General features: G+C 39.3%; 2 protein-coding genes across 2 annotated transcripts; both read left to right on the top strand.

Moving 5' to 3' along the window:
• Positions 1–1,016: 1,016 nt before the first annotated feature.
• LOC102488068 (olfactory receptor 10AD1-like) lies at positions 1,017–5,075 on the top strand. The gene is made up of 2 exons (XM_006163469.1): positions 1,017–1,249; positions 4,112–5,075. Exons 1-2 carry the CDS (start codon positions 1,017–1,019, stop codon positions 5,073–5,075), a joined length of 1,197 nt encoding a protein of 398 aa, XP_006163531.1.
• Positions 5,076–5,210: 135 nt separating this feature from the next.
• Positions 5,211–6,146, top strand: LOC102488498 (olfactory receptor 10AD1; the record flags this gene model as incomplete). Its single annotated transcript, XM_006163470.1, has 1 exon — positions 5,211–6,146. A coding segment is annotated over one exon (936 nt), but the record flags the coding sequence as incomplete, so codon positions are not given.
• Between the last annotated feature and the right edge of the window lie 4,455 nt (positions 6,147–10,601).

A 10,601-nucleotide genomic window follows, 5' to 3' on the forward strand; every position in this document is an offset into this window, starting at 1 on the left:
TCCTATCATCTAGAGATGTTGTAGCCATCCTAATGTCATAGTGCAACACGTTACTCATGTATCTGTGGTGATACTACTCTAAATAAACCTACTATGCTGCTAGTCATACAACGATGTAGACATACAATGATGTGCAGTATGTAATAGTTGATCATGATAATAAGCAACTATGTTACTTGCTTATATATTTGCTATATCATACTGTTTTATCAGTATTTCAGAGTGTATTCCTCTCGTTTTTTTAATTTTTTTAAAGAATTATTTAATTTTATTTATTTACTAGAAGTAGTTTTTAAAGGAGTATTTTATTCAAACTTCAATTATTATTATTTTTTTAATTTGACGGAGAGACACAGAGAGAGAGAGAGGGAAAATGAGAAAGCAAGCTGCCAGGTCTAGGACTGAGTCACGGTTGGCCCTGTGGGAATCCAGCACCTTTAACCATCACACCACCTGCTGGCCCTCCCCAGTAGTAGTATTTAATTTTCTATAGGGCACATGTGTGCTCACTAGAGAGAGACAGGGAGAGAGAGAGAGAATGAGAAAACAAGCCCTCCAGGTCCAGGACTCAATCCTCAGTTGGCCATGTGGGAGTCCAGCACTTTAACCACCATGCCATCTGTTGGCCCTACTTAAAAATAAAAAAAAATAATAAAAATAATAGAAATATATCATGTTATGTTGGCAATGGCCTCATACATCTTGGCTGTAATGAGCTTCTCAATTTTACCATTTTTCTCTTGTGCTTGATTATTCTCCTGCAGTTTTTTGTTTGTTTGTTTGTTTTGCATCCTGGTGCCTAAGTGTACAAAATGCACTCTTATTGTTGCCAGTAAGAGGACACGTCAAGTAGTTGATTTGGAGATGAAATTTTAATTGATTAAGGACTATGGAGGAGAAAAAAATAGTGATGGCTATTACTTGAAGTTAGGCATGTCCCATTCCACCACAACCACAATCTTAAAGAACAAGAACAAACTGGCAGAAGTTGTTAAAGGATTTGCGTCACTGAAGGCATGAAACTAACCAAAATTCGAGAAGAGCCTATATCAGATGCAGAGAAACATCTAATGACCCAGATTAAAGACCAAATGCAGAAGTATCTACATCTCAGCACCATGACAATCAAAGCCAAAGCAAAAAGTTTATTTGTGATGTTGAAAGAAAGGCTGGACCTGACTATGATGTTGAATTTACTGCTCACTCTGAATGGTTTAAACAACTCAAGAATCATTATTCAGTACATAATGTGAAAGTGAGCAGTGCATCTGTGAATGCTGATGTGAAGCCAGCTGAAGAATTCTTGGAAACCCTAGATAAGCTGATTGCGAAGGAAAATTGCCAGAGTAAACCTTCTACATGCATCAAACTTCCCTATTCTGGAAAGGGATGCCTGAAAAGACGTTCACCATAAGGAGGCCAAGTCAATGCCAAGTTTCAAGGCTTTGAAGGACAGGATTATGGTCTTGCTTAGGGGCAATATTGCAGATTACAAATTGAATTCCTTTTTGGACTGGCATAATAAGAACCCCAGGGCCTTCAAGCATATCAATAAGCACACACAGCCAGTATACTACAAGAGCAAAAGTCATCATGGATGACCCAACTTCTCTTCCAAGATACCATTCTGAATTGCTGTGCCAGCAAAATGGAAAAGTATTATTTGAAAAATAATATACCTTTCAAAATTATGCTTGTATTGATCATGAAACCATACATCCTCCTCTAACTAGTGCTCTTTATCTCAAAATCACAGTGGTATTTCTCCTTCTACACATCACCTCTTTGATCTAATGAATTAAGGAGTCATAGCAGCCTTTAAGACAAGCTGCATGAGGAGGGTCTTTGCCCAGCCTAGTGCTGTAACTGAGGAAGATGACTAAGAAGACATTGATGCAATTCTGAAAGGATTACATCTATGATTGCTTCAGGATCCTTACATGGATTTGGTTGTGATGCCACTTGGAATGTATGAATAGTATTTGGAAGAAGACACTGAAGAAATCCATCTATTACATCAAAGGTTTTACCATGCATAAAAAGGTTGCAAAAATCCACAATGCTCTGGTTAAGATAGCAAATGATTTTTACCCGGATGTAGAGTAAGACTCTCTTGAGGTGGTTCAGGAAGAATTGACTACAGCCACTGTTCATTTAAAGACCTACCTATTAAATGACTGCTCAGACTTAGGATCACTTTTCCAGTATGTGGAATCCCTTTTCTCAGCCTGTGTGAGTCAAGAATCCCCTTTCTTAATCTTTACCTCATTCCCGCAATTGTTAGTATTCATTACATGAAGTTGTACAATCGCACAAGACTATGTATTATTTACAAATTTGTGCTTTATTGTGCACCCATAGTAGTATCCAGAATAAATAAAAACAATTATGCCAGATTTATACTATCATACTCTGGTATGTCTTGTTTTCTTGCTCTTATCTAATGTATATTTTTTGTATGCATAGAATTACATTATTCTAGTGTGGTATCTTGAAAAATACATACCTTATGGTGCCATGACACACCACAAGATATCAGCCTTTAAGCTTCCCACTTATAGACCATTTTGCTTACTACCTAGTTGTAGAAACGGAATTCAGTTGTTAAGTGAGGAGTGCCTGTTGTTGAGACTGGAACAGGAAAACAAGTTTACAAGAAGAAAAAGAACTCTTAAGTCAATTCACAATGAAATGTTTAGCAGAGGCTTTTGCAATCCTCAAAAAGTGAAAGCTTGAAAATGTGGACCCCCCACACTGAACAGATTTATGATTTTAAAAAACCAAATCACTGTGGAAATATTTATCTTTAGAAGAGCCTAAGTCAAGTCCTTCAGGAGGTTTTCCAGAAAAAGGCATTATTATCATAGGAGATTACAGCTCCATGAATGTTATTGCCCCTAAAGACCTTCCAGTGAAACAAAATTTGGAGGTGGAAAACTGATATTGATGATCCTGATCCTATGTAGTCCTGGGCTAATGTGTGTACTTGCATCTTACTTTTCTAAAAAAAGTTTATAAATTAAACAAAAAAAAGTTTATAGAATGGGTATATAAAAGAAGAAAATATTTTTAAATAGTTGTATAATGCATTTGTGTTTTAAGCTAAGAGCTATTACCAGAGTCAAAAGTTTCTAAAAATTAAAATGGTTATGAAGTTAAAAAGTTGCAGTAAGATAACTGAAGAAAAACTGAAGTAAGCTTACTGAAGAAAAAATGCTTATGGAGTTCATGTAACAGTGTTCAGTGTTCATAAAGTCTATAGTGGTGTATAGCAGTGTTCTAGGCCTTCACATTCACTAACACCCGGCAATTCACCCAGAGCAGAGTTCAGTCCTGCAGTTCATGGTAAGTGACTATTCAGATGGTACCAATTTTTCTTCTTTTAAAGTTCTTCATGAGTGAAGGAGAAAGATAGAGAGAGAGAAGTAGCAACAACAGGATTTTGACACCACAATCTATCTCCAGCCTTTCATAGCCCTGGATCGTGGTCACATGTATGCCCAGAGTACTACAGGAAGTCTCTGGACTTAAACCAGAAACCTTCCCATGTTAGAATGCCTTGAGGATTGTTGTGTTTTACTGGAGTGCAACTGTGTGGTCCTTATTTTTTAAAAAATCTTTTATATCATATTTTTACCATAGTTTTTTAGTGTTTAGATATGTTTAGATACACATATAGTATTGCCTACAGTACTTAGGACAGTAAGATGACGTACAGATCTGAAGCCTGAAGTGATAGGCTATATTGCATATCCTAGGAGTGAAGTAGGCTGTAAATCCAGGTTTATGTAAGTTCACTCTATGATAGTTACATAAGGACAAAATCACTTGATGATACATTTCGTAGAATGTGTCTCTGTTGTTAAGTGACGACTGACTATAACCTCTACTAACTTAGTTTTTGGTACTATGATTCTGTATACACAGCTTGTGGTGACCTTGGCATTTTCACTGTCTCAACCACTGCCATCTCCCTAGAACTGTTAAATTCTAAACCATTTATAACCACTGATCTATCTATAGTTGAGTTTCGGAGCCCAACTCAGTACCTTATATGCATTATCTTAAGGCTGTCTCCATTGTGCTTTTCTTGCCCTCTTTCCTCAAGCAGACTCCAGGCAGTGGACCCGAGGAACAGCAGCACAGTGACAGAGTTTATCCTTGTGGGCTTTGAGCAGAGTTCCCCTTCCACTCGGGCACTGCTCTTTGCCCTCTTTCTAACCCTCTACAGCCTTGCCATGGCCATGAATGGCCTCATCATCTTCATCACCTGGACAGACCCCAGGCTCAACAGCCCCATGTACTTCTTCCTGGGCCACCTGTCTTTCCTGGATGTCTGCTTCATCACCACCACCATCCCACAGATGTTGATCCACCTGGTGGTCAAGAACCACACTGTCTCCTTTGTGTCTTGCATGATCCAGATGTACTTGGTTTTTTGTGCAGGTGTGGCTGAGTGCATCCTGTTGGCTTTTATGGCCTATGACCGTTATGTAGCTATCTGTCACCCACTTTGCTATGCCCAGATCATGAGCCGGCAGGTCTGTGTTAGATTAGTGGGTGCAGCTTGGTTCTTTGGTCTGATCAATGGCATCCTGCTTGAGTATATGTCATTCCGGAACCCCTTCTGCAAAGATAACCACATAGAAAACTTTTTCTGTGAGGCCCCCATAGTGATCGCTCTCTCCTGTGGGGACCCTCAGTTCAGCATGAAGATAATCTTTGCTGATGCTATTGTGGTGCTGCTCAGTCCCATGGTGCTCATCGTGACTTCTTATGCTCGCATCTTGGCCTCCATCCTTGGCAGAGCCTCCTCCTCAGGTTGGGGGAAGACTTTCTCTACTTGTGCCTCTCACCTGACTGTGGTTGTGTGTTTGTACACCTCGGCCATGTTCTCTTACATGAATCCCCGCAGCACACATGGACCTGACAAAGACAAGCCTTTCTCCCTCCTCTACACCATCATCACCCCCATGTGTAACCCCATCATCTACAGTTTCCGTAACAAGGAAATGAAGGGAGCCATGGTGAGGGCCCTTTGGAGAACCAGCCAGGCCCAGGCAGAGTCTGTATAGCAGAAAGTTTCTTGGGGGACCAGAGTTGGCGTAATAACTGTGTTGCTGGACTTGCATGTAGCTGACCGTGGTTTGAGTCCCGGACCTGATGGCTTAAACTCACACCAGGCATGTGTATGAGTATGCCCAAGATCCCAAGAGGTGACAGAGTTTATCCTTGTGGGCTTTGAGCAGAGTTCCCCTTCCACTCGGGCACTGCTCTTTGCCCTCTTTCTAACCCTCTACAGCCTTGCCATGGCCATGAATGGCCTCATCATCTTCATCACCTGGACAGACCCCAGGCTCAACAGCCCCATGTACTTCTTCCTGGGCCACCTGTCTTTCCTGGATGTCTGCTTCATCACCACCACCATCCCACAGATGTTGATCCACCTGGTGGTCAAGAACCACACTGTCTCCTTTGTGTCTTGCATGATCCAGATGTACTTGGTTTTTTGTGTAGGTGTGGCTGAGTGCATCCTGTTGGCTTTTATGGCCTATGACCGTTATGTAGCTATCTGTCACCCACTTAGCTATGCCCAGATCATGAGCCGGCAGGTCTGTGTTAGATTAGTGGGTGCAGCTTGGTTCTTTGGTCTGATCAATGGCATCCTGCTTGAGTATATGTCATTCCGGAACCCCTTCTGCAAAGATAACCACATAGAAAACTTTTTCTGTGAGGCCCCCATAGTGATCGCTCTCTCCTGTGGGGACCCTCAGTTCAGCATGAAGATAATCTTTGCTGATGCTATTGTGGTGCTGCTCAGTCCCATGGTGCTCATCGTGACTTCTTATGCTCGCATCTTGGCCTCCATCCTTGGCAGAGCCTCCTCCTCAGGTCGGGGGAAGACTTTCTCTACTTGTGCCTCTCACCTGACTGTGGTTGTGTGTTTGTACACCTCGGCCATGTTCTCTTACATGAATCCCCGCAGCACACATGGACCTGACAAAGACAAGCCTTTCTCCCTCCTCTACACCATCATCACCCCCATGTGTAACCCCATCATCTACAGTTTCCGTAACAAGGAAATGAAGGGAGCCATGGTGAGGGCCCTTTGGAGAACCAGCCAGGCCCAGGCAGAGTCTGTATAGCAGAAAGTTTCTTGGGGGACCAGACCCTTCCCTGGGGTGAAAGGGCATTACCTTTGCCCTGTGCAGAAAAATGAGTAACCCTCCAGTGCTGAAAGGCTCCAGGAAGCAGCATTCATTCCTTCCTTTATACTAGAATCAGGTCTGAAGTTCCTCTGCATATCTAAGGCTCATCTTTCTGACATCACTTTGGGCATAGATTGATAATTCTAAACTTTTCTTAGTAACACATTTTCATGATTGGTGGACCAAATGTAATGCAGCAGACATGTTGATTCTGGATTTGATTAAAGTTTTCTCCTTCAGAGAAAACTATTGAAGAAGACAACAAGATCATCTTCCAAAAGCACTACTTTGGAGACCAGCCAATGGTGTAATGGTTATGCCACTGGACTCTCCTGTACTCGTCCATAGTTCACATCCTGGACATGGCAGCATAAAACTCATGCTGGGCTTGTGTGTGTGCATGCCCAACATCATGAGAGGAGAATGAAGGAGAAGGGATTGCAGTGTGACCCCGTGAAGTGACTTCTCACTTTCTGTCTCTCTGTTTCTCACTGTCTCTCCAGCAACCACACGTGCCCTATAGCAAAACTATTTCTCTAAAAAAATAATAATAATAATAATAATAGCATTACTTTCTAGAGTAAAAGTCAATGAGTCAGAGGTTTAGTTTTGGAAGTAGATTGAGAGCCATAAAATAGCATATATGGAAGCAATAGGCTGTAGAAATATGCTGTGAGATATGTGATACCAACCTACACAATGACCTCAAAATTCTTTAAGAAAGTTTTCAGAAAAAATAATAATTAATTAATGGAGTTGTATTACTTATCAAAGTCTGCAAGAGGGGCTGGCTGGATGAATGTAAAATAAATATTATGTCTTTTGTGCCTCAAGTGCTCAATGTCTTTTTTCAACTCCTGACTTCTCACCCAGAGGAAATAACCTTGCAAAATACTACTATTCCTTAATTTTCCAAGTTTGAGATTTTTTTCTACCCCATCATGCCTTTCCATTCACCACTAGCATGGATTACTACTTAAATTCTGCCCTTTTCCTCTTACTTCAGATCAAACCTCCTCCATCCTTCCTTTGTCCTCTCCCCCCAATTTCACATTCCTCTCTGGCTCACTCCTACCCCTCATTACCTCTGCCCTTCCCAATCTCCTTTCCTTTATCAGTGTATGTCTTCCCTTTAGAGCACTCTAAACTTAAGTAACCCTTTTATAATAGCCTCACTTCTCCCATTCCCATTTTAGGATGCGAGTCTTTTTTTCTTTTTATTTTGAAGGGGTGAGGGGCATGGTTATGTTCAATTTACTAGTTAAGCAGGAAAATGCAACACAATAGAAGCATTATTTTGACATAAAAATTAGTAATATACAAAAATTAATTGTTCTCCACTGAAGCCAAAATGACAGTAACTCTAAATATCCTCATCATGTCTTTTAGGATAAACTTTGGGGATCAGCAGATGGTGTAATGGCTATGTTGTTGAACTGCTATGTAATTGACTGCATTCGAGTCCCAGACCCGGTGGCTTAAAACTCACGCCGGGCGCGTGTACCTGCATGCCCAAGATCCCAAGAGGAGAACAGAGGAGTAGAGATTGTGGGAGACCATCCCCTCTGGGGGTGATTTCTCGCTTTCTGTCTCTCTGTCTCTCTCTCTTTCTGGCAAGCGCGTGAGCCCTACAGCAAAAACCTCTCCAAAATAAAAAAAGATAAACTTTAAAGTTGTTTTTATGAAAATTGTCACTTGAGAAAATGTCATTATAATGTAAGCATAGTCTACTTTCTTTAGCCATGTGTTTCGTTTCTTTTTTTATATTTATTCATTTATTTATTTTGACATACTTCCACTGAACATCACCACAGCATACAAAATACATTTTTTTCCAGCCAGAATACACTATACAATGGCTAAATCATACATGTTATCATCAACAAATAATTTTTCATTTCTTGTTTCTTGTATATACATTTTCTCCCTATTTCTCACCCTCTGCCATTTCCCATCCTCCTCCCAACCTGTCTCTGATGTCTGCAGTTGCTTTCCATTCCTTTATTCTTTCCCTCATTATATTGATTCACAAAATATCTTAATCTAAATACTTTCAATAGGAAGTGCAGCTGACATATACATATTTGTGAAAAAAAGGTGACTTTAGGCATGAAACTCTGTGGGAAGAATGAATATACTATAAAATACCACATAGCTGAGGCTATGTAGCTTATTGTGGTTACTAAATAGGTATTTTTAAACACATTTTTTAATTTTAAGAAAGGCAGTTTTAGCTTTACTAAATCAAAGTCAAAAAATGTTAAGGAACTTTGCTTAAAACTTAAAGTCAGGAAACAGGTTAAGATTCTGTTCAAATAGTAGGAACATGGACCTGTTCTCAACTCTAGAGAAGAAAAAAACCCTTAACACTGGGAAACAAACCATAGAAGATCAGTAATTTAATTTAAAGTCATAAAATTCTATTTCACCATTTTAAACTCATGTACTTTATCTTCTGTTGTGATCTGATCTTTCTGTTTAAATTCTGGAAGATAATGTTCAACTCTGGACTTGTCTCTACCATTAAGCTGGCCATTTTCTTAGTTGTTTTAGAATTCTTTTTTTTATTTTTTTTTGTTTTTAATTAATAATTTACATTCATTCACTGAGTGTTGTCATAGCATACAAAATGTGATTTCCCATCCAGACTCTACTACATAGTGGCTTAATCATACAGATTATCGTCAATAATTTTCCATTTCTAGTTTTATGTATATATATTTTTTCTCCCTATTTCTCACCCTCTGCCACTTCCCACCCTCCTCCCACACTATGTCAGTTTTACAATTGTTTTCTATTCCTTTTTCCCCCTACATTTTGTTGATTCACAAAATTTCTTAAATAACCTAACTACTTTCAATAGCAAGCTCAGCTGATCTATACATACCTATGAATACACATCTAACTTTAGGCATGAAATTCTGAATATAATGAATATGCTATGAGGTAGCACCTAGCTGATGCAATATAGCTTACTACAATAATTAATTATTTATTTTTTACTATCTTTTTAATTTCAAGAAATGCAGTTTTACCTTTAATAAATCAAGGAAATGCTAAGGAACTATGCTTAAAACTTAAAGCCAGGAAACAGGTTAGGATTCTGTTCAAATACTAGGTACATGAACCTATTGGCAACTCAAGACAGGACAAAAATCCTTAAAACTGAGTAACAAAGGCTAGAAGAAAATCAGCAATGTTTTAGTCAAATGTCATAAAATTCTGTTTCACCAGTTCAGTCTCATGTACTTATCTGTTGTGGTCCAATCTTCCAATAATATTCTGAAATATAATATTCCACTCCAGACTTGTCCCTACAAATAAGTTGGCCATTTTCTTAGTTTTTGAACTCTTATTTCTGTGTTTCTGTATTTAATTTTCCTGGTATAGCACTCCCTGCAGAACTTCTTGGAGATCTGGTCTGGTGTTGGTGAATTCTTTAAGGTTTTGTTTATCTGAGAATGTTCTTATCTTTTCTTCCCATATGAAGGATGGGCATTTAAAGATCCAGACCCAAGAAATACAAAGGACCTCCAATAGAATCAACCCAAGAAGATCTTCAAGACATGTTATAGAACTCTTATTTTTGTGTGTCTGACTTTAGTTTTCCTGAAATAGCACTCCCTTCAGAATTTCTTGGAGAGTTAGTCTGATGGTAAATTCTTTCAGGCTTTGTTTATCTAAGAATGTTCTTGTCTTCTCTTCCCATATGAATGATAATCTTGCTGGATATAGTATTTGTGGTGGAAATTGTTTTTCACTCAACACTTTGAATATATTTTCTCATTCTTTCCTTGCTCGCATTGTTTCCAATGAGATGTCCGCTGTTAGCCTGATGGGCTATCCTTTGTAGGTAACTTGACAGTTCTCTCTTGCCAGTCTGAGTACCTTGTCTTTGTCTGTGGTTTTGGTCATTCTGGCTATAATGTGTCTTGGAGAAGACCTTCTTGAGTTGATCCTGTTTGGGGTCCTTTGTATTTGGGTCTGGATCTTTGAATGCCTTTCAAGGTTTGGGAAGTTTTCTTCCAGGATTTCATGGAATATATTGTCAATACCCTTATGAGTCTTTTCCCCTTCTGGGATACCTATTATCCAGATGTTTGAACTTTTGATGGTATCTAGTATTTCTCGTATATTATTCTCTGTTTTGGGAGGCTATTTTCTCAGTCTTCATGGTGGATATTACTAGTCGAATGATTCTGTCTTCGATATCTGAGATCAATTTTCTGTATGTTCTAGTCTCCTTTGAATACTTTCAAAGGAGGTTTTGACTTCCTGTATAGCCTTCATCTCCAACAGTTCCATTTGATTCTTTTTTATGGTGTGTATTTCCTCTTTCAGTTCTTGCAAGAATTTCCTCACCTCCTGGAACTCATCGGCTTTTTTCTTCTG

This window comes from Tupaia chinensis, unplaced genomic scaffold, assembly GCF_000334495.1.
Source record: "Tupaia chinensis unplaced genomic scaffold, TupChi_1.0 Scaffold142262_1, whole genome shotgun sequence".
In the NCBI taxonomy this organism is placed as follows: Eukaryota; Metazoa; Chordata; class Mammalia; order Scandentia; family Tupaiidae; genus Tupaia; species Tupaia belangeri.